Consider the following 25,611-nt stretch of genomic DNA (forward strand, 5'->3'; position numbering starts at 1 on the left):
CGTGGCCCCTTGGGCAAGAGTGACCATAATATGGTTGAGTTCTTCATTAGGATGGAGAGTGACATTGTTAATTCAGAAACAAGGGTTCTGAACTTAAAGAAAGGTAACTTTGAGGGTATGAGACGTGAATTGGCCAAGATTGACTGGCAATTGATTCTTAAAGGGTTGACGGTGGATATGCAATGGAAGACATTTAAAGACTGCATGGATGAACTACAACAATTGTTTATCCCAGTTTGGCAAAAGGATAAATCAGGGAAGGTAGAGCATCCGTGGATAACAAAGGATATCAGGGATAGTATCAAAACAAAATATGAAGCATACAAATTAGCCAGAAAAAGCAGCCTACCAGAGGACTGGGAGAAATTCCGTCCAGCAGAGGAGGACAAAGGGCTTAATTAGGAAAGGTAAAATAGATTATGAAAGAAAACTGGCAGGGAACATAAAAACTGACTGCAAACGTTTTTATAGATATGTGAAGAGAAAGAGATTACTTAAAACAAATGTAGGTCCCTTGCAGTCAGAAACAGGTGAATTGATCATGGGGAACAAGAACATGGCAGACCAATTGAATAGCTACTTTGGTTCCGTCTTCACTAAGGAAGACATAAATAATCTGCCGGAAATAGCAGGGGACCGCGGGTCAAATGAGATGAAGGAACTGAGTGAAATCCAGTTTAGCCGGGAAGTGGTGTTAGGTAAATTGAATGGATTAAAGGCCGATAAATCCCCAGGGCCAGATAGGCTGCATCCCAGAGTACTTAAGGAAGTAACCCCAGAAATAGTGGATGCAATAGTGATAATTTTTCAAAACTCTTTAGATTCTGGAGTAGTTCCTGAGGATTGGAGGGTAGCTGATGTAACCCCACTTTTTAAAAAGGGAGGGAGAGAGAAAACGGGGAATTACAGACCAGTTAGTCTAACATCGGTAGTGGGGAAACCACTAGTCAGTTATTAAAGATGGGATAGCAACACATTTGGAAAGTGGTGAAATAATTGGATAAAGTTGGCATGGATTTACGAAAGGTAAATCATGTCTGACGAATCTTATAGAATTTTTCGAGGATGTAACTAGTAGAGTGGATAAGGGAGAACCAGTGGATGTGTTATATCTGGACTTTCAGAAGGCTTTCGACAAGGTCCCACATAAGAGATTAGTATACAAACTTAAAGCACATGGTATTGGGGGTTCAGTATTGATGTGGATAGAGAACTGGCTGGCAAACAGGAAGCAAAGAGTAGGAGTAAACAGGTCCTTTTCAGAATGGCAGGCAGTGGCTAGTGGGGTACCGCAAGGCTCAGTGCTGGGACCCCACCTATTTACAGTATATATTAATGATTTGGATGAGGGAATTGAATGCAACATCTCCAAGTTTGCGGATGACACGAAGCTGGGGGGCAGTGTTAGCTGTGAGGAGGATGCTAGGAGGCTGCAAGGTGACTTGGATAGGCTGGGTGAGTGGGCAAATGCATGGCAGATGCAGTATAATGTGGATAAATGTGAGGTTATCCACTTTGGTGGCAAAGCAGGAAAGTAGACTATTATCTAAATGGTGGCCGATTAGGAAAAGGGGAGATGCAACAAGACCTGGGTGTCATGGTACACCAGTCATTGAAAGTAGGCATGCAGGTGCAGCAGGCAGTGAAGAAAGTGAATGGTATGTTAGCATTCATAGCAAAAGGATTTGAGTATAGGAGCAGGGAGGTTCTACTGCAGTTGTACAGGGTCTTGGTGAGACCACACCTGGAGTATTGCGTACAGTTTTGGTCTCCTAATCTGAGGAAATACATTCTTGCCATAGAGGGAGTACAGAGAAGGTTCACCAGACTGATTCCTGGGATGTCAGGACTTTCATTTGAAGAACGACTGGATAGACTCAGCTTGTACTCGCCAGAATTTAGAAGATTGAGGGGGGATCTTATAGAAACTTACAAAATTCTTAAGGGGTTGGACAGGCTAGATGCAGGAAGATTGTTCCCTTATGTTGGGGGAGTCCAGGACAAGGGGTCACAGTTTAAGGATAAAGCCTCCCTTCACCACCTCCAGTTTAAATTCCAGTTGGAATATTTTGGAGGACCAAGTAACCAAGAACCAAGAAGAAAGGGGAAATCCTTTAGGACCGAGATGAGAAGAACATTTTTCACACAGAGAGTGGTGAAGGTAGTTGAGGCCAGTTCATCGGCTATATTTAAGAGGGAGTTAGATGTGGCCCTAGTGGCGAAAGGGATCAGGGGGTATGGGGAGAAGGCAGGTACAGTATACTGAGTTGGATGATCAGCCATGATCATATTGAATGGTGGTGCAGCCTCGAAGGGCCTACTCCTGCACCTATTTTATATGTTTCTATGTAATATTGGAGTTCATTGTGAATTTGTTATTTGCTTATTTTGGCAGCATTTCTATATAATCTGCAGTCGAACATCAGGTAATTTTGTTAGAGTGCAATTATATTTGACACTATTTCTATATAAAGTGTGAGTAAAAGCATGAGACTGCACAATTGTAGGATAATTCAATAACACCACCAAGAGAGAATTTTCTTCAGCTTTATGGAACTGAGTTACAACTAAAGCTTTGCCAGTAGAGGCAGACTTTATACTTGTGGAAAAGAGCAATTGATAGGCATAAATAATACACAGAAGAAATTAATGGCCACCACATACTGGATTTTACAAACTATATTCTTTCTTCGTTGATTTAACATTAACATGCTTTGAACGAACTTTAGAAAACAATAATTCTCATCCGGCAATCTTTCTGAGATGAAAACACAAAATGTTGGAGTAATTCATCGTGTCTGGCAGCATCTATGGAGTGAATGGATAAGTGACGTTTCAGATTGGGCAACTTCTTCAGATTGAAGAGGGGGCCTGATCCAAAATATGACTTGTTCATTCGCTCTACAGATGCTGCTTGACTCGCTGAGTTATTCCTCCACTTTGTCTTTTGTTCAAAATGTCACCATGTGCAGTCTTGTGTCTTCAATCTGTCTGGAATGATGATCACTGCTTAGTGGTCTGCATTTAAATGTGATTTACAAGTTCATGCAATGTCCAAATAACTAAATCCAAAGATTAAACAGTCACCCATTTTTAGTGCAATTAGAAAATTCAAGCATATTCAAAAAGTATATTTCTTTCCAAACATTTATTTTGCCTGCTACTTATAGAGATGCCAGGTAGCTTTTCCTGGAGCCAGATGAAGAGGAAATGTCATTTGGAATCAGAATCACTATCAGCACGAGCCCTCAGAATCCCTATTACACCCTGACTGTGCACGACAGTCTATTTTTTTGGATTTAGGAGCGGAAGTTTATTTCATCCAAGAAAACAACAGCGGGGAGAAAGCAGACTCTTTACGGAAGGCAGACTGTTTATTGGGACAAAGTGGAGTTACACTTTGCTGATAAGTATTAACAATGTAGTTTGCCATTTTACATTGTTCTTAGCAAAGCTACTCATCCATTTGTGCAGGGGAGGCAATTGGAAATGTGTCTTTGACCACCAGAAGCCATATCGAAGGTGGTCCATTGCACCTAGCTCTTGAAGCCAATGGAACTGAATATGGACAAGAGACTATTAATCTAATACTCTAATACGAAGTTTCCCAGGCAATCTTCCAATAGGATCCCATGTTAATACTTTTAATTCTATTTTTAGAGTATGTAGCACAAATTACAGAACAGCCATGTATGAGCAGGTCATGTTCATAAAAGATGTCACGAAAGTAGGAATGGGAGAGGCAAGGAGGGAAGTAGGAGAGGCAAGGAGGGATGAGCTCAATGAGTTCTAGGCATGTTTCGAGATGGAAAACACTGATGTGCCTTCACCGGGCCCCCTAGCCCCCCATTGCTATTGTAATCTCAGTCACTGAGGCAGAAGATTCATCATGAGCGGCATGGACCTGGTGGTGTATATGATTGCATTTTATAAACCTGCATAGACCAACTGGTTGGAGTATTTGCAGACATACTCAATCTCTCATTACTAAGATCTGAGGTTCTCACCTGCTTTAAAAGAGCATTAATAATACCATTGGCCAAGAAGAATAAGATCACATGCCTCAATGACTACCGACCGGTGGCACTAATGTCCATGGTGATGAATTGATTTGAGAGATTGTTCATGGCACATATCAACTCCCACCTTAAGTGGAACGTGGAGTGACCACAATTTGCCACCCACCACAATAGATCAACGGGGGATGCACTGGACCACATGGACAATAAAAACATATGTCAGGCTGTTGTGTCTGGACCAACCACTGACCCTAGAGGAGCTGACTGGCTCCATCCGTTCCTTTGACTCGAGTAAAACTCCCGGAAGCAATGGCTTACCAGCCGAGATGTATGCGGCTCTGTGGGACTGGGTGGGCCCGGACCTGCTGGAAGTGTACAATGACAAGCTTCTAGCCGACAGCATGTCAGACTCTATGAGGAAGGGCAGCATCACCCTAATCTACAAGCAGAAGGGGGAGACGAATGACATAAGGAATTGGAGACCCATCACATTGTTGAATGCAGATTACAAGGTCCTGTTTAAGGCCATCGCCAACCGGGTCTGCTTTGCTCTGGGGTGGGTGATCCACCTGGTGCTGTACCTGGCAAAAAAATCACAGAGACAGCCTGACGCTGTTGAGAGATGCCATTGCCTACGTGCAGGACAGATGGGTGGATGCCTGCCTAGTCAGCTTGGACCAGGAGAAGGCCTTCGGCAGGATATCGCACACGTACATGAGGGACGTGTTCTCCAAAATGGGCTTTGGGGAGGGAATCAGAAATTGGATCAAACTGCTCTACACCGATATCTGTAGTGCAGACCAAATCAATGGGTGGGAATCAGACAGCTTCCCTGTCAGTCCTGGAGTCAGGCAGGGTTGCCCTCTATCTCCTGTCTTGTTTGTCTGCTGTACCAAACCTTTTGCCGAGTCCATCAGGAAGGATGTGAGCATAAGAGGAGTGACATTGCCAGGCAGTGGGGGCACTCAGGTCAAAACCTCCCTGTACATGGACGATGTCGCTGTCTTCTGCTCGGATCCAGGGTCGATCCGCAGATTGATCAGCATCTGCGACCAGTTTGAGTCGGCCACAGGAGCCAGGGTGAACCACAGGAAGAGCGAGGCCATGCTCTTTGGCAACTGGCCCGACCGATCTTCCGTCCCCTTCACCATCAAGCCTGACTTCTTGAAGGTGCTGGGGATCTGGTTCGGGGGGGGGGGCTGAGGCGTGTGACAAGAATTGGCTGGAGCGGATAGCCAAGGTGGGGAGGAAGCTGGAGCTGTGGAAGCAATGCTCCCTCACTATAACGGGAACAAATGTGGTCATCAGGTGTGAGGTGCTCTCGGGGCTGCTGTAAGTGTGGCCTGTCCCTCCCTCCTACGCCACAGGGATCACCCAGGCCGTCTTTCCAGTTAATCTGGGGGTCGAGGATTGACCAGGTGCGACGGGCCACAATGCATAAGCGGCAGACAACGGCAGTAAATGCATGCCCAACGTCGCCCTCACCCTGATGGCCACCTTTGTGTGTGGCTGCATCAGGCGGAGCGTAGAGCCAATGCACGGGAGCACCAAGTGTCACTACCTGCTGAGGTTCTACCTGTCCCCGGTGTTGCGAAGGATGGGCCTGGCGCAGATGCCAAGCAATGTGAAAGTCAGCTGGACATTGCCGCCCCATCTGTCTTCTGGACCAACACCTTTGACCACAAGTCCATCGGGCAGTGGTCAGTACGGAACTTCCTGCGGGCACTGCAGGGAAAGGACTCGATGGATCAGGTGGCGTGGTTTCCAGAGCAGACTGCCCAGCTTGTCTGGCAAAATGCCTCATTGCCAGAACTCACCAACAAGCACCAAGACCTGGTTTGGCTGGCGGTGAGGGGAGCCCTCCCAGTCAGATGCTTCCTGCACCATCAGAACCTCACTACCAGTGCACGCTGCCCTCGGGACAGCTGCTATGGAGAGGAGATGGTTGCCCACCTCTTTGCAGAGTGGGGATTCGCAAAGTTAGTCTAGAGAGGTTTGCAAGGGTCCCTGGCATGCTTTATTCTGAACAGTTCTGTCACAGAGGACTCTTGATTTACAGACTGTTCCCAGGGTCACATTCAGAGACTGACATCGAGTGCTGCTGGATGTCAGTCTCATCAACTCAGTGAAAGATGCTCTTTGGTCTGCCCGAGCTTTGTTGATCTCCCAGCGGAGGGAGATGTCCGTCAAGGAATGTTGCAGACTGGCCCGCTGCAGACTGCAGGGGTGCGTGCTGAGGGATGCACTGAAGCTTGGTGTATCTCGGTGGGGGAGGACCACAATCTAGGGTCCTTCCGCTGCTGGACATAGGGGGGGGGGGCAGGGTGTGTTCCCTCAAAAATAAGGGAAGGGATTCTATGCCAGTGGGCCATATGAGTGGCAAGGGTGGGGGATAAATTTGTATAATTTGTGTAAACAGTATTGAATGTATGTATAACCTCCGAGAATGTTGGATGAAGTCTTGTAAGGGTCATGCATTGGATATATTTATTTCTCGAATAAAGTATATTTTGAAATAGAGAAAATAAATAAATAAATTACAGCTCGGCATTCAACACTATCATTCCCTCCAAAGCCAACCTCAAAAAACTGTCCCGGCACTCCCCTTTGCAACTGGATCCTCGACTTCCAGATCAATAGACCACAATCGGTATGATTTGGCAACAACACTTCCTCCTCGATAATCATCAGCATGGAAGCATGACAAGACACTGTGCTCAGTTCCTTGCTCTGCTCACTCTATCCCTATGACTGTGTAGCTGGACACAGTTCCAACTGCATCTTTAAATTCAGACTACATCATTGTTGTTGGATGGATTATGGGTAATGAGCTATATTACAGGAGGCAGATTGACCATCTGATTGAATGGTGCCAGAACAACAACCTTGCTCTCAACATCAGTAAGACCAAGGAGCTGATTGTTGACTTTCAAAGAAAAAGGCAGAGGTCCCACAAATCTAATTTCATCAACATGTCGGTGTTGGAGAGACAACACCTTCAAGTTCCATGGCGTGCAAATCTATGAACATCTGTTCTCTTCCCAGCACATTGATGTAATCATCAAAAAAGCCCAATAATGCCTCTGTAGTAACCCTACCCCACCCCCTTCCTTCCCTCTGCCTCACTGGATTCACGCCTGTTCCTTCCCTCCGTCTCCTTCACTCCTTTAACTTGCCCAACCATTTACCTATCAAAAAATCCCATCACCTATATCCAGCTTTCTGTCCCCCCTTCCACCCACAATTAGCCTGAAGGGTTCCAACCCAAAATGTCACCTATGAACATTCTCCAAATATGCTGCCTGACCTGCGGAGTTACTCCAGCAATTTGTGTCTTTTTGCTAACTAGCATCTGCAGTTCCCTGTTTTTACGCCTTACTACATTGTTGAGTTGGTACATTGAGTATAAAGTCTTATCTTACTATTAACTGTGCACATATTTTTTGGGAATATTTTGCCATGATTTATTCATTGGCAAATGTTGGAAGCAACGATTGAATTGTGGAAATTAATTAGATTAATTTCATCTTGGTCCTATGATTGCTTGTACCTCTAGTTCTCTCCGCACTCTGAAATGTTCTGTGCTTTCTCCAACTATTCCACTTGCTTGATATCTTTGCATGAGTAAAGACAACCCATTGCTTTTGGGAATGAAAGCTGTGCTAACAAACTATTAGAGTTTAGAGTTTTACCATGATTCCGTTGATAGTTCTATCATTAAATGCACTAAATGCTATACCCTTTACCCCTTATCTTTGCACTGTAGACAGCTTGATTGCATTCACGTATAGTCGTTTTCTTGACTGGATAGCACACTAACAAAAGCTTTTCAGTGTAACTCGGTACAAGTGGCAATTATAAACTAAACTATAACTACACTAAGCATTTTTCAGCAATGCTGAAAGGGCATTTTCCCATTTGACCAACATTGATGCTACTTTGTGATTTTCTAACAAATCCACATTGCTGCTAATGATGAACAATCAAATATAAATCTCCTCCCTCCAGGAGATCACGCATTTGTCAGGCTTCATTTATTTCAAAAAACTGAAGATCATTCATGAAGCACGATTCAGATTCCAGTTCATCTGAGCCAATCCTGCTGATATCCCACTGACTGATCCCCATGGTCTGTAACTCACTTTTTGCAAATCCACAACTTCAATTATTTAATTGAGAAGTGGACACCTTTAAAATGTAAACTAAGAACAATGCAAATACGTAAGATGTGCAACCATTCATAGTTTGAGGAGTATATGGTTCATGGAAGGAAGATTGGGGCTCTTCTGGGTTATTCCCTTGTATAAATGTCTGAAATTCATATTCAGTAATACATTTTTGACTTTCATTAAAAGCGGAGATTTGTGTGATAGCAAAGAGAAAGCATGGTCCCAATGAATGCTGCTTTATGTTAAACATTCCAATATTATCCAATTTGTAACAGGCAACCCTAACTTTAAAGACTACAAAGAACAGTATAAGATAGCATTTCACTTTTAAAGTTTTCATTTGGAGTCCATAATGAGTCCTATCAGAATCAGAATGTTCAGTGGAATGATCTGCTTTGGGTTCCGATCGTAACAAATAATTTGTAAATGAAATAATCCTGGATGATTACAAAAGTAAAAAACTGCAGAAGCTGAAAATCTGAAATAAAAATGGAAAATGCTAGAAATATAGGTCACTCAAAGAGAGAAAAATAGTTGCTATTTCAAATCAAAGGCCGTTCATGAGAAATAAAAATATAGAAGTTTAAAGATGCAATATTGCTGTGTAATCTAGTTCCTTTGACTATTTACAATCTTTGGTAATTTAAGTTTAATTTCTGGTTATCATTTTTTTGGATTTAACAGAATCACAAAATATCATATAAATGCCAGATTAATGATAAAATTCTCCACAGTAGGCCACTTTTAACAGTTATTTCAATATACATACAAAAGGTTTCATTTCTTTTAAGCAGTAGCAGACAGTGAATATTGCTTCCGTGTAACATTCTAGCAAACTGGACAGTTCTTAAAAAAAACATCACTTATGTAAGTAATATTGATAGTTGAAACAAGATAAATGTTCTTGTTCATTATTAATTGAGCACCTGAGTTCAATGCCCATGAATAGAGGTTTAAACTCACCAGACAGAAATATCCAGAAATGTTCCTTTTATTATATATTATATATTAATAAAGTCAGTTGAAGTGCGCAAGTAAAAAGTCAAGTGAGTTGTACAGAAGAAACAATCTATAAAGCAGGTTAGGTGCATTCACTGTGCATCTGAGGGAGAACACACTCCTTTTGGCCTAAAATAATTTTTCAGGTTCCCTGGATTCTGACATCAGAATCCGGATAACACTGCTTAGTATTGTTAGGGCTTTACAATAAAAGCTAAAATATCAACCATATGATGGCAAAAAAAAGTTCTTTCTAGTGGTTAAAACGTTCACTTCTAGCTACTTTCTGATGATGTTGGTGGAGCTGTTGAGGAAGACCTTCTCCTCCTTGTCGACGATCGTGATCGCTCAGCACTGCAAGGTATTTGTTGGTCATGGTGCTGCATCTGAGCTTCCAGAAATTCCCTCTGCTGCAGGTTGATCATCTGACTAATCAGTCCAGGTAGAGCTTGGATAGTTCCTATTAATGTCTCTAGTTTAGTCTCCAGTGTTACAATCCTTTTCTCAAGATCTTCACTCCTTTCGTTCAGGTCTGAGATCATGTCATACATAATGTTCTGCGTCTAAAACAAGGGAAAATAACACATTTGGAATTTTTACCACAATGTTATTTTCAAGAAACATATTACTTTCATTCCAAGCTAACATATATCAGTGAAGTAAGCAACATTCAAAAATGATTTCCTATTTTGCAGAAACAATGAATGATCCATAAAAAACCCCTTCTATTTCATGTTAACATGAAAAACACAATATAAATCCGTTTGGGTACTATCGAAAGAATCTATTGTAGAATAATTATTACATGTCACTCTGACAGAAACAACATTTAAAATCAAATTTCAATGTTGCAAATTTATCAGTGAACAAGTCCTCACAGGTTCCAGTCCAATTCTTGGACTGGACTTAAAACACGTTGTCCATAATTAAATATTTTCTTCACAAAGGAAATTGTCTTCATTTTAACCATAGTTATTTGCTGATACATAAAAATAATTTGATAGCAAATATTAATATAGATCCAATTACTATTTATACAAGGCAATGAATTAAAGCAATTAAAAGAGAAGTACAAAGTAAACAAGCCAAATAATTGGAGCTAAAATGGATGTTATAGCAGTACAAATTTTTAAACCTAAGCAAGTTAAAATATAATAATTTCTCCAATTTCGTCTTCCAATTCCCTTGAGTTTGCCTTGTTTGATCAATCAATATACAAATTCATTTTTTAGTAGGTATCAATACCGACTGATTTGGGGACATTTCTGAGTCAACTGTATGGATGTTGTTGGCAAACCACTGACATGTTGCTTACTAAAAAAACGTTTTCCTGCATCTGTGTGACAAGCTTGTAATTTTAACATGACCTTTTCCCTGATGCTTGTGAGGACAGCAAAGATTCAGTCAATGCCAATTCATCTTAAATGCTGACCCTGCAACAAGCAGCGGTATGTGGTTTCCCAACATCTTCTTCGCTGATATTATATTAAGACAATTCTCCAAGTCACAATTGCTTGAAGCAAAGACTGGTTGATGATACTTGCTGCTCCATTGGAACCTAAGTAGAACATTGGTATAAAGATCAATGAACAGAAAGCTGGAAGATCTCAGTGGGTCAAGCAGCATCTGTGAAGCAAAAGGTGTGTCGATTTTTCAGGTTGAGACCCTATATCAGGACTGATTGCCAGAATACAGCAGTGCAGCTGCTACTGGGACTGATAGGTGATGGGTGGAACCAGATGAGATGGGCAAGATGGGCAGATGGAACTAGATGGAGGAGGGAAACCAGAGGGGGGGTGAGGGGGGGGTGAAGATAAATGGGAAAGGTGAACAAATGGCCAAGAAACATAGATGGACAGGTGAGTGTATGACAGGACACTATAGATGTGGATTACCTGGAAGTGGATAGGCCTGTAGGGTAAATGCAATAACATGTGGGAAAATAAGAAACTGTTCATTTTGGCAAAAAGAATGAAACAATTTTTAAAAAATACATCTAAAATGTAAAATATTGCAGAGCTGAGTGAAATAGAATAACCTCATTCGCAAGTAGCAAGTACACAAGTAGAACAAGATATTTAAAAAAAATAACAATATTATTACTCATTCAAAAATGTGGAGGCAATGCTTCACTTATATAGGACAATGGTGAGATCACATCTGGACCACAGCGTACAGTTCTAGTCTTAAAGAAGAATATTCAGAAGATTTCTACTGAACTAATACCTAGAATGGGCAGACACAAAATGCTGGAGTAACTCAGCGGGACAGGCAGCATCTCTGGAGAGAAGGAATGGGTGATGTTTCAGGTCGAGACCCTTCTTCAGACTGTCTGAAAAAAGGGTCTTGACACAAAACGTCACCCATTCCTTCTCTCCAGAGATGCTGCCTGACCCGTTGTTACTCCAGCATTTTGTGTCTATCTTTGGTTTAAACTATCATCTGCAGTTTTTTCCTACACTTGGAATGGGCAGGTTGTGCATTAAGGAAAGACCAGGCAGACTAGGTGTGTATCCAACAGAGTGATGCAGGATTTGAATGAAACATATCAAATCCTATGGACTTTGACAGAATGGATGTGAAGGGAATGGTTCTCTTCTCTTGCTACTCAGTGCTTCCCTTGAGTGATGTTGGAAGAATACTGATTCACCCCACGACGATGCGCAGAAAGCAATAACCGCCAGATAGTTTCCTCGCCCACGTTTGATCAGATGTTATAACATCCAGACACTATGTTGAGGACTCCCAGCGCAACTCCCTCCGGAATGTATGAGGCTAAGCCACCGCTTCTGTTGCATTCATTCTGTCAATGGGACAGGCCATCCACGACCTTTAACTTTGGACATACAGCGTGAAAACAGGCCCACTGAGTCCGTGCTGACCAGCAACCACCCCATACACTAACTTACACACAGTAGGGACAATTTTGTTTACAACTTACCAAAGCCAATTAACCTGTACATCTTTGGAGTGTGGGAGGAAACCGGAGTGCACTGAGAAACCCCACAGTCACAGGGAGAACATTGAAACTCCGTACCGACAGCACCCGTAGTCAAGATTGAATCTGGATCTCTGGCGCTATAACTCTGCCGCTTCGCAACTGTACCTTTGTGATGATTAGAGTTTGGAATTTGGTTGATGGTAAAGGGCCTGTCCCACGAGCATGCGACTGCATGCGGCAAGCACGACCTAAACCGGAAGCGGGGGCCGCGCGGAGGTCGACTGATCCCCGTACAGGGCCTGTCCCACCAGCATGCGACGAGCGCGACCAAACCGGAAGCGGGGCCCGCGTGGAGGTCGAGTGATCCCGTACGAGTTAACGTGAAGTTCGAGCGAAGGCGTACGGTGTCACGACGCTGCGTACGGCGTCGAGACGCTGCGCACGCTCGTCGAGGTGGTGCGTACGGCCTCAATGTGGCTGCGGGCCAGCAGGCCATTGCCGCGCTCAATTTTTGGGCAGTGTCAGTTTTTCGGAGCCCCGCGCGGTCGGGACCAGCTCCGCACAACTCCATACGGCTCCGGCGATCGAACTGGGACCGGCCGCGTGAGGCCATACGGCTCAAGCGACCGCGTTAGGTCGCGCTTGCCGCATGCAGTCGCATGCTCGAGGAACAGGCCCTGTACTTACAGTTGTTCCTATCAGGCTGTTACTTGCCTAACCTGTTGGACAGTTACTTGAATTTTGACACAATTCTCCAATGCGAGCAATGTGAATTTCATAGTGTTTGATGGCCTACATTTTTATTGCTGCTTTTAAACTTGAACACTAATTTATTTTTACAGCAATCATTTCAAGATTATTACATTTCAAATTGACTTTTTGTACTTTTGTTTTTATGCGAGTTTATTCCATAATTGTAAGTGAACCACCCACAAGATTTCACAGCAGGACAGCGCATCAACATTTGTCAATCATGGAATGTCTATCTTCACAATCAAAGCTCCATACTGGGGCACATAACTCAGAATATTGTCTTAATATGCATTGAGCTTACAGGCCTCAAAATGCAGCGCATTACAACAATATTTGACAGTCAATTTTTCATATTCTAAAAATTATACTCCACATGCTGCATGTTTTATAGCTTTCACCTATCCAATGGAAATAATGGGTTAGTAATAATCACACACCATAGTCAACATCTTGGAATGAAAACCTGGAGCTTTATCTATGAAGGTAAAGAAAATGTACGATGTTATTGTTAGTACTGAATTGTGTTCCTGGTTTATTGATTAAGGCTGGTTTGATGGAAACAGCATAAAGTTGCATGAGAGATGAGCTCATGACAGATGAGCTTTAACATTCAACACAGAGGGGCACTGCAACTAATAGTGCAGAAACACACAGCCAAAGAGTGGTGGAGCGTAATACTGATTCAATATTCATTCACACAACATGTGGGTCCACCAACACATTGATCCATGGCATTGCTCAGTAAGTAATCATACATTGATGTGCAGCACCGGGTGCCGCAACCTGTACAAATTCATCAAACTCCAATCGGACACAGCATATAAAAGATCATTGGGAATGAGCGCACATCCACACTGGATGTGACAGTATTTTGTTTTGACAGATTCACTGGGAGGATACACAAATTAATGCCTGTGCCCTCTCCCAGGACACATTCCCCCTCCTCTAAGGCTCTAGTTATTCTCAGTTAGCTCATGCCCAACAGCAGACGTGTCAAACACTCCACTCTGTGCTCTGCCTTGGGAGCACATTACCAGGTGGACACAAAAAACTCAAGAATGTGCTAAAAGCTTTCATGGGGAGCTGTACTACCAACTACTGCGAGTTTCTGACATGTGACCACAAGGAGAGTAGTGTTTGGAATGGTATGGAAACCAGCAAGGGACTTGCAACAGGGGCACACAGAAGCCCTGTGTAAAGTGATAATAGCTTTACAAACCCTCTCAAACCTCCCACCCTGTCAGCCATTGGCGGAAGAGTCTGCAGTCCCCACTATGGCCTTATTAAGGACTAGGACCAGTCTAGACAATTCTAGGGCCACTAGCCATACTCAGAATTAAAAGATGTTCCATTAGGAAGAAGCTGAGAAGGAATGTCTTTAGTCAGAGGGTGGTGAATCTGTGGAGAAAGCTGTGGAGACCAAGTCAATGGATATTTATAAGGCAAAGATAGATAGATTCTTTATTAGTAAGGGTGTCAGGGGTTATGGGAGGAAGGCAGGAGAATGGGGTTAGGAGGGAGAGATAGATCTGCCTTGATTGAATGGCAGATGTGCCTAACGTCCTAATTCTACTCCTATCACTTATGACTTTATTAACCACCTCGGAACCTTTTAACAGAAGTGGAAATAAATGATCCTTTATAACCATATAACCATATAACAATTACAGCACGGAAACAGGCCATCTCAGCCCTACAAGTCCGTGCCGAACACATTTTCTTTCCCCTTAGTCCCACCTGCCTGCACTCATACCATAACCCTCCATTCCCTTCTCATCCATATGCCTATCTAATTTATCTTTAAATGATACCAATGAACCTGCCTCCACCACTTCCACTGGAAGCTCATTCCACACCGCTACCACTCTCTGAGTAAAGAAGTTCCCCCTCATATTACCCCTCAACTTCTGTCCCTTAATTCTGAAGTCATGTCCTCTTGTTTGAATCTTCCCTATTCTCAAAGGGAAAAGCTTGTCCACATCAACTCTGTCTATCCCTCTCGTCATTTTAAAGACCTCTATCAAGTCCCCCCCTTAACCTTCTGCGCTCCAGAGAATAAAGAGCTAACTTATTCAACCTATCTCTGTAACTTAGTTGTTGAAACCCAGGCAACATTCTAGTAAATCTCCTCTGTACTCTCTCTATTTTGTTGACATCCTTCCTATAATTATAATTTATCCAGAGGATCTTGTGAAGAAGAGGCACATTATGGCTTTGCTGAACTGAGAGTGTGCTACGCTGAGACTGAGACCTGCTGTACTCCCCAAGGTGGGTGTAAAAAATAAATCCAAAAGCCTGCTAAGTGCCAGTGTCCACCATCACGCCTGGCAGTACATTCCAAACTCCCTCTGTGCAAACAAAACCCACCACCTGCATCTCTTTTAAACTTTGCCACCCTCACCTTAAAGCTCTGTCCTCCAGTCCTTGACATTTCTACCCTGGGAAAAAGTTTCTGACAGTTACCCTATCTATGCCTCTCATCCCCTGACTGATGAAGGAAAGCATAACACACGCTCTCTTTGACACACTAACTTATTTATGTTGCCACGTTCAGGGAGCTGTGGACTTGGACCCCAAGGTCATCAATGCTGTTAAGGGTTTTGCCATTACTTTCCTCTTAATTTAACTCCACAAAGTGCAACACCTCACACTTGCTTAGATTAAACTCCATCTAATACTCAACCCAACTGGCAAAATATTTTGACGAGATTTAGGTTAAATTTTCCAGGGCAAAAAAAAAAATCATCTTAAGCAGTTGGAAGGAAACAGCTAGTCTGATATCTTATTCCTTAAATATATCCAAGTGTAAACATAGGCAATAAATTATTGTGCAATTTCACATTCCCATTTACCCAGAGAGTATGAGGCAGGAATAGCCAAACATTTTCTCAGACCCCACTCCTTGTGGGGAAGTTAGTTCCGTTGTGAGCAGTGTGGTTTTACAAATAACCCCTCAAGGTTTCATGCATTACTGTGTTTCCTTAAGATCTCAACAAATCTATTCTATTCATGGTTTTCCTGGGTCACAACTATATTTTGGGTTTACTTTGCAGATACTCAACGCTCTTCCTCATAACGCAAACTAAAATTCCAGGTTTATGTTTTAATTCTGCTCCTTTACCAGGCAGGAGAAAATACAAACTAAAACAAGGCAATTAATTTGAAAGGCATCCCTTAAACCAGTTGCAGATGGAAAATACACCTTTCAAGCTCAGATTTATTCAATCATTATTAGCCCAAATCAGCAATTCTGTTCTCTTCATTGATTTGATTGTCTAAGGTACGATAATAACAACTTACACTTGATATTTGGCTCAACAGTACATGAGTATAAGGGAAACAGTACACAATGGCTTTCTATCTCTTCCAATAATAAAACCATTAGTTCATGATTGGAAAAAGATGGTTGTCAGACCACCCCTTCAAATTTTTATCTGCTTGAAAAATCTAACTATTAATTAGCAAAATGAGGACATCTATAACCTTGTTTAGCGACTAGATTAAACACCTATGACAAGACGGTCCTAGAAACAGAAAGACACCTTTTCTGATTCAAAACCATTCCAAGAAACTGATACACACAATAACATAAACTCCTACTATGTTTTTATATTTCAATGTAAATCCTTAAGAGAACAAATGAACAATAACTCTGGGAGAAATTAGTATTAGTGCTAATGTTATCTAAAATAATGAATAGCGCATTGTGGTTACTTTTTAGTAAAGTAATGAAGCATTTCCTTCCTTGGTTTCAGATAAGCTCAGTAAAGGTAAATTTTAAAGAAATAACACTTGTGATTCCAACACAACTCTGCGTGATCTAACAAAACGTATGATTAATTGTTTCCAAATTATTCACTAGCATTCTGCTGACGGTACTTGAAACCATTGCAAACATTTATGAAATTTCTGTGGGTTCCCATACTCAAATTCCTGAGAATGTACTCCCCATCTAGCAAATTTTCACACTGAAAATTTCAATTCATATAATATACTAGACTAAGTGGGACCCGTTTGGTCCCATGTTCACACGGGAGGGCTGGTCCCCCAACCCAATATTCCACCTCTCCACCAATTCCAATATTGGTGGCCAGTAAGGGGGGGGGGGCTTTCTGGAGCACTAGTATGGGTGTTGTCGGCTGAAGGGACTGGTTTCCAGAGGGCTAGTATGGACATTGTGGGTCAAATGGATTCTTGGAGTGGCAGCTCAGTCACTCATGCCTGGTGGGCTGGCAGTGGACTCATAGAAACATAGAAATTAGGTGCAGGAGTAGGCCATTCGGCCCTTCGAGCCTGCACCGCCATTCAATATGATCATGGCCGATCATCCAACTCAGTATCCCGTACCTGCCTTCTCTCCATACCCTCTGATCCCCTTAGCCGCAAGGGCCACATCTAACTCCCTCGTAAATATAGCCAATGAACTGGCCTCGACTACCCTCTGTGGCAGAGAGTTACAGAGATTCACCACTCTGTGTGAAAAAAGTTCTTCTCATCTCGGTTTTAAAGGATTTCCCCCTTAACCTTAAGCTGCGACCCCTTGTCCTGGACTTCCCCAACATCGGGAGCAATCTTCCTGCATCTAGCCTGTCCAACCCCTTAAGAATTTTGTAAGTTTCTATACGATCCCCTCTCAATCTCCTAAATTCTAGAGAGTATAAACCAAGTCTCACTGCTATTCCTTGAAATTCCTTTTCAAGCAGGGTGCAAGGCCACCAAATTCAAGTGCAGTTTCATACCACTTCAAGCAGGGTGCAAGGCCACCAAATTCAAGTGCAGTTTAATATCACTTCAAGCAGGGTGCAAGTCCATCAAACTCAAGTGCAGTTTCATGCCACTTCAAACAGGGTGCAAGGCCACTAAATTCAAATGCAGTTTCATGCCACTTCGAGCAGGGTGCAAGGCCACCACATTCAAATGCAGTTTCATACCATTTCAAGCAGGGTGAATCCACCATAAAACCACACAAAACACCACAAAACACTACACTCAACAGTTCAGTAGACAATCAGTGTGTTCAGTTAATTCACAGCTCAGACAGTCGTGACCTCTCCCTCCCCCATCTTGCAGAGACAGCCACACCCACACTTCCGGTTTTTATAATCCCACCGTAAGGGGCATGGCCTTCGTTGCAAGATTGACAGGAGAGAGATTCTTGACATTTTTTAAACACTAATAACACTTTTATTTTTCATTGATGTGAAGAATCCTCTGCACCTGATGAGCAGTGATTCTAAAGATCTTGTGCCATTCAGGGTCTCTTACTAAGCTTTGAATTTAACAAAAATGTGGCCCTTCTGCAAATTTCATTTTTTTGGATTGAGTAAGATGGCCAAAAATCACAGCCGTAAGTGGCAGCGTTTTTTTAAAATCAAGATACAGTGCAAACAGGAAGTTGTCAAGTTTAGACCTTTAATCATTTGCCATTTCGAACCAACCACCAACCACCAACCATTTCAAACTCCATTTGCAGTGCTTAATTTCAAACCAACCACAATTTGCAGTGCTTTATTTCAAACCAACCACATTTTCATTTTCAAACCACATTAAGGGCACTCAAGGTCAGTAAAACCACACTCACAGTTTAGTACACATGTGTTCAGTGTTATTCACAGCTGAGACTGAGAGACGTGATTCTCTCGCTCCCCCATCTTGCAGAGGATGCTGCCTGAGGCACTCAACACTTCCGGGTTTTATAGTCCCTCCGGAAGGAGTGTGGCCTTCAGGAGGGAGAATCTCAACATTTTTTAAACAATAATAACTCTTTTATTTTTTATCGATGGGAAAATTCCTCTTGTCCTGCACAGCAGAAGGGGGACTCTGAGTAAGATGGCCAAAAATCACAGCCGTATGTGGCAGCGTTTTTTCTAAAATCAATATACAGAACAACAGGATGTGGTCAAGATCAGACTTTTAGTAATATAGAAGATAATATTTACCTAAATATTTTACACAATAGTTAGTTACCTTATGATCACTACTCCTGTTTGATACCCGCGAATATACTCGCCCTGCCATTCGATCCCTGAATTTCTGTTGATGCAGTCTCCTCCTACCTCAGTTGATCTGCAGAAAAGAGTTTATGCAATGGTGTCTCAAAAAACCTTATATTCAAGAGGACAAAGAAGGTGCCTGCCATCTATGTGGTTAAAAAAGGAAGTTCTTGCAGCCTGTCTAACCTATGCCGAGTTATATCAGGCCAATTATCTTCAAATGAATTCCAATAAAGTTAATACTATGGACAGGCTCCTTCTGAGAAATGTTCATGTTTAATGAAAGTTATCTGAAAATGGAAACTTTTAGTCCACATCCCTGTAACTACTTGGGCAACTCCTTGGTTCACACATCGCTTCCCACCCAAACCACCCCCTCCCCAGATACTTTCCCTTGCAACCGCATAAGGTGAAACACCTGTCCCTACGTCTTCTCCCTCACATCCACCCAGGGACCCCAGCAGCCCTTCCAGGTGTGACAGAGTTTCTCATACATCTCCTCCAGCGTCACCTACTGCATGTAGTGCTCACGAGGTGGGCTCCTTCACATTGCTGAAACCAACCATAGACCAGGCAACTGTTTTGCCGAATACTTGCGCACAGTCCATCAAGGCCTGCTGGATCTCCCAGTTGCTGACCACTTTGACTCCCCTTCCCATTCCCACACTGACCTTTCTGTCCTGAGCCTCCACCATTACCAGAGTGAGGCCACGTGCAAAATGGAGGAATGGCACATCAAATTCCACTTGGGTATTTTACAACCTAATGGCATGATCATTGAATAATCCAATTTTAGGTAACTAACCAAATACACCACCCCTTTTCCCCACTCTCTTCCCTGTACCCCACCTAGAATGTGCACCAATTTTCCAATAATCTCACTCCCCTTTCCTTTTAATTGGGAGAAAAGGAAAGTTGGAGCGAGATTGTGGTAATTCCCCTCCACCTTTTCCCCTTCATCTGACTCCAGACTTCATGCCCCTTAGTTGACAATTTGTCAACATTATGCCAATGAACCTCCTTACCTGTATCTACCTATCCCTTGCCTGGCTTTGTCCTGCCACAATCACCCTTCCAGTTTTCTCCCCACAACTACAATCAGTCTGAAGAAGGATCCCAGCCTGAAATGCTGTGTATCCATGTTCTCCTGAGATGCTGCCTGAGCCACTGAGTTCCTCCAGCATTTTGTGCCTCTTTTTTGGGTACAACCTTGTTGGTTTCTGTTCAATAAAGCAGCAAACAAGTGTACCACTTTAAAATGGTGATTATTAAACCAAAAGTTTAACTAATTTCCTAATTGATTTTCAGTGCTGCCCAGCAAAACTTAATTCCTGATATCAATAGTAGATTTTCTTTAGGCACCCTCTAAAACAGCACAAATAGAGACTATTTCAGCAACGCTTTGCCGTTTCTGCAGCTTTGAACTTGCTGCACCTGCTCCAGGGAAGGCCTACAAAATAACTGCAGGAAAGTGGTTGAACATTTTATTTACTGAAGTATCTGCAGTGACTTGTGTCCATTTGCTTGTGTGACTACTTCTCATGACGGAGGAGAAAGAATGAGATAGGTGAGTATGAAGTACACAAAGTGAGGGAGATATCACACAAATACAAATGATGCTGCTGATTTTCCATGTTTGGTTACCTGCTTTATTGATATGCGAAATATAATAAATAAAAATCATGACATGATGCCTTATCATAAATTTAAAAACAGCAACAATAATTCTGCATTCGTTGAGGAACATGCTTGAAATTAATCGTCTATCAATGAACAAAAATCAAGGTACAATATTTTAAGAAAATTGACAAATTCAAAATGAACCCCACTAACCTTAGCAAGATCCACCAAAGTATTTGCTTGATCATTTAATTTGCGTTGTTCCATTTTTACACTTCGCAACCTGAAGGCAACATTCATTTTAAATGGTTAATTTCATTTCATTTTGCAATGTTATCTTCAAAAAAACAACATGCAGTAAAATCCATCAGAGCAAACCACCTGCACGAACAATGATTTTCTTACGTTTAAAAGTTCAAAACCACTCTTCTGTCTGTTAAATGAGAAGCATGCTTCCTTGATATGAAAATTGTGGTAGCATAGAAAAATGTGTATTTCGTAATATACTGTATTAGACAGCTTCAGATGAATTAAAAAAAGAAAAAAGGACTTTACGAATGTCAGACCAAAGTTTAGGCATTCATAAAAGCCTAAGTATCATGACCATGAGACATAGGATGGCAAACGATCAGTGTCAGACCATCCCCAAAATTCTGCGTACTTTCCACCAAGACTTGACGTCCATTTCCTCCAGACTAAGTATGTTAATGATGATTTAATTGGACTCTGAAGGACATCTCTAGTCTGCTCTATATCAGATGAATTTGTTGCACAATATACATTCACATAACGACGAGATGTGGATTGCCAATATCTTCTAAATGCATTTAACGAACCAAAAAACAATTGTAAAAGGAAACAAGTATTCCCCATTTTTAATTGATCACTCTTAGCACAGCCTATATATTAACAATCAATGCCCAACATCTTTATTAATTTTGATTTAGAAGATGCTGACTTTACAATTATGACGCTATTGAGATGATTTACAAAACTTGCTCCAAAATCCTGGAAATATATTTGTCACTAACAAGCCTTAAACTCTGGAAACTGTAGACAATCCCAATGCTCAATTTCTTTGCATTTAATAGATAATCTTTAGTCAGGGGGTGGTGAATCTTTAGTTTTAGTTTAGTTTGGAAATACAGCACGGAAACAGGCCCTTCGGCCCACCCTGTCCGTACTAAACCAGCGATCCCCGCACATTAACGCTATCCTACACATACACTAGGGACAATTTTACACAGGCACCAAGCCAATTCACCTACATACCTGTATGTCTTTGGAGTGTGGGAAGAAATCGAAGATCTCGGAGAACACCCATGGGGAAAACGTACAAACTCCGTACAGACAGCGCCCGTAGTCGGGATCGAACCCAGATCTCTGGCGCTGCAAGTGCTGTAAGGCAGCAACTCTACCGCTGCGCCACCGTGGCGGCCCTAACCGCCTGATCTGTGGAATTCTTTGCCACAGAAGGCTCTGGAGGCCAAGTCAGTGGATATTTTTAAGGCAGAGATAGATTCTTGATTAGTACAGGCGTCAGGGGCTATGGGGTGAAGGCAGGAGAATGGGGTTAGGAGGGAGAAATAGATCAGCCATGATTGAATAGCTTGGACTTGATGGGCCGAATGGCTAAATTCTACTCCTATCAAATTGAGTTGTGAATTTACGGAATTCCCTGCCACAGATGGCAGTGGATGCCAAATCACTGGATGGATTTAAGAGAGAGCTAGATAGAGCTCTAGGGGCTAGTGGAGTCAAGGGTTATGGGGAGAAGGCAGGCACGGGTTATTGATAAGGGACCATCAGCCATGATCACAATGAATGGCGGTGCTGGCTCGAAGGGCCGAATGGCCTCCTCCTGCACCTATTTTCTATTTTCTATGTTTCTAAATGACCTTATGTGAATTAATGTGAATTCAAAAAAGGGGCATCCTCAGATGTCTGCTTTTTGAATTTACAGAGATAAGTTCCTGATCAAACACATTGTAGGTATACTCAAAATCATAAATCTGTGCCTAAAATTTCACTGCCAAAATGTTGCCGTTTCCTTCTAATTAAAGGTGACACTAAATGACTCAGTGGAGCTCAAGACTCATTATTCTGCTTGGGTACCATCAGCGGTATTACGGAAGGCAAAATAAAACTACAAAGTTACCTAAATTATACCCTACACTCTTCAACTTTTGACATGACCATTTTAACAAGAAAATATTATTTCCATTAACTGACCAAACTCTGAAAGTTTATAGTTACTCAACAGTTGCCCACTTTCAGAATCCAACAATTTGAATATAGCAGGGACCAAATTCAGTCCAAACTCAAGTTATGATTTTTCAGTAGTTCTAACACATCCTAAATGTCCCTTGGCCCGAAATATCTGAAATATTCCTATGTCCGTCTGGCCTGATACCAGTACTGCAAAATGGATTTAATCAAGGTAACTTTGCTTTCAATGTAACTCAGTGATAAGTGAGAGTCCTATTATAAATATAACATTATAAACATCTTGCAGCTAGTCACAACCTGTTTAGAATGGCTTCCCGTTCATTTATTATTGTACATGACATGTTACCATACTTTTCAATTAGATTGATGTGATCTGATACAATTTGACACAAGTTTGGCCAATATAAAACTGTTTTGTGGGACTGTATTATTTTCTACAGTCCAACATATTTTAAAGCGTTACATTAATTTTTGTATTGTCCTAATATACGAGAAGTTGGAGATGGTTTCAAATATTATTATGAATAAACAGCACTTCTAATTTATTAATAATTTATAGAAAATTAATTCAGTTCCAAAACAATTATTTAATTCCTGAGATAATACAATTTTATTAATCAACGTAGCATTTTAATTCTCGACACGGTTTTCCTTTTTCATAAATTTATGGCAAGTCTTTGAACAAGACCATGCTCTACTTACAGAAGAAAAATCAATTCATCTAAGAGACAAACAATCAAGCTATTTAAAAGCATCTTTATCCAAAGGTTTGAGTGAACTCCTCAAAACCTCTCACTATTCTGCAAGAACTCCCTCATTCTACCCAATTCCACTGATTGGAGTAGGTGTTGTCAGGTATCAAATTTAAACTCTTCGACGTGCATTCATGTCTTTAAAAAACCAAAAGGTCATCTGCGACAATTAACTCTAAATTGTATTATTTGCCTGCATGTTTTGACAGCACATTTATTGCATTCTCAAAAACTTCCTAAATAGTTACGCAAGTATAAGCATCCATGAACCAGAGGTATATCCAAGAACAGTAGAGGATGATTTCATGCCTGCGGTGACTGATACAAGTAAGACAACAGTTGAGCACATGTCACTACTAGACACCCCTCAAAATAAGGGAAGGGATTCCACACCGGTGGGCCACGTGAGTGGCAAGGATGGGGGGAAAATTTGTATAATTTGTGAAAACAGTATTGAATGGATGTGTAGGCTCCGAGAATGTCGGATGGGGTTTTGTAAGGATCATGCATTGTATATATTTATTTCTCGAATTTTGAAAAAAAAAGTTGCTGGCAAATGGTGGCCATCGAGTAGCAGCAGCAGAAACGGTAAGGCTCACAATACCTGGGGAAGTGGCTCTTCTGTTGGCTGATTGCAATGGTAGTGTTATTGTAAAGAACATTGGCAGCACGGTGGCACAGAGTTTACAGCGTCAGAGACCTGAGTTCGATCCTGACCACGGGGGCTGTCTGTGCAGAGTTTGTATGTTCTTCCTGTGACTGTATGTGTTTTCTCTGGCAGCTCCGGTTTTCTCCCGCATTCCAAAGACGTACTGGTTTGTATGTTAATTGGCTTCGGTAAAAATTGTAAATTGTTCCTAGTGTGCAGTATAGTGCGAGTGTATGGAGTGATAACCGGTTGGCGTGCCAAAGAGTCTATTGCTGCGCTGTATATCTAAACTAAACTAAAAGTTGATGATGGAACTTCTAATAAGCCTTAACGGTCAACCTACATTGCTGGTATTGATCGTTGCCCATGAAAAGTGACTGCCAAAAATGGGTAAGAAGGTGGCCAAGAGATCCAAATTCCAGTCCTTTGTGAAAGTATGTATCGACATCTGATGACAACCAGGCACTCAGATAACATTACCTTGGGTAAGACCATTGAGAACAAGGATCTTTTCAGCAATGCTGCTTTGAAACATAAAGCAAGGCAGGAAGCCAAGGTAAAATTTGAAGAAAGGTACAAGACCAGATAAAACAAACTTCTAGAAGCTCAAATTCTAAGTTGTGAGTCAGTATAAATATACTTTCCATTTAAAATGAAAAAAATATATATACTATTTCCAAATACAGGCCTTTTCACATTCTGAAGTATAAACCATGCACAAACAAACAAAATACATCAGAGGTATTTGGAAAATTTGGAAACTTTGGAAAATATTTACAATTTTCAACGCTGGCAAAACCGGAATAGAACTTTATTGGTTGTCAAAGGCTTCCACAGGACATGGCCATGGTTCATTCAGTTCATCCATGTGAGTCAATTGCAGAGCAGAGGGGTCTTGACACTTGGCTCTGGGGCTGATCAACAATGTGATATTGGGGTTCTGGATTCAATAAGGTTGGCAGCGAGTTTGGCCAAGGACCCGAGTCATTGGTTGGATCATCCATTGCAGTTACAAAGGCCAATTCTCTTCACCAATCCATTTCTCCTATCGGGTACCACACCACAGGCCCCTTCTTTTGTTCTTTCCTCCCTGTAAATGTTGTCAGTCTTTACATTTTCTTAAAATCTATTACTTTACAACATTATGATTAATGGAACTATACTCCCAACACATTCACGACTGTGCAGCCAAATTTGGCTCTAACTCCATCTGCAAGTTTGCAGATGACACCACTGTGGTGGGCAGGATCACAAACAATGACGAGACCACAGGAAGGAGAGGGAGAAATTAGTAACATGGTGTTAAACAATAACCTCTCCCTTAAGGTCAGCAAGATGAAGAAGCTAGTAATCGACTTCAGGAAGCATGGTGGACTACATGCCCCAATCAGCATCAATGGTGCAGAAGTGCAAGTAGTTGAGAGCTTCAAGTTCCTTGGTGTTAATATTACTAGCGATGTTCAAGGACCAAACACACTGATGCAATA

General features: G+C 41.9%; 1 protein-coding gene across 2 annotated transcripts in view; it reads right to left on the minus strand.

Annotated features, from left to right (window-relative positions):
- Window positions 1-6,709: 6,709 nt before the first annotated feature.
- The window catches only part of LOC129695829 (small conductance calcium-activated potassium channel protein 2-like), a 127,226-nt gene continuing 108,324 nt past the window's right edge, over window positions 6,710-25,611 (minus strand). Inside the window, exons 5-6 of one of the 2 annotated variants that reach the window (XM_055633185.1) lie at window positions 20,708-20,777; window positions 6,710-9,750 (exon numbers count right to left, since the gene is read on the minus strand). In XM_055633185.1, the coding sequence (XP_055489160.1) occupies window positions 9,463-9,750; window positions 20,708-20,777 (358 nt within the window). In that variant the 3' untranslated portion in view covers window positions 6,710-9,462. The remainder of the gene's footprint in view (window positions 9,751-20,707; window positions 20,778-25,611) is intronic. The other variant, XM_055633184.1, reaches the window with a different exon arrangement.

Source organism: Leucoraja erinacea, chromosome 3, assembly GCF_028641065.1.
Source record: "Leucoraja erinacea ecotype New England chromosome 3, Leri_hhj_1, whole genome shotgun sequence".
Taxonomy (NCBI): Eukaryota; Metazoa; Chordata; class Chondrichthyes; order Rajiformes; family Rajidae; genus Leucoraja; species Leucoraja erinaceus.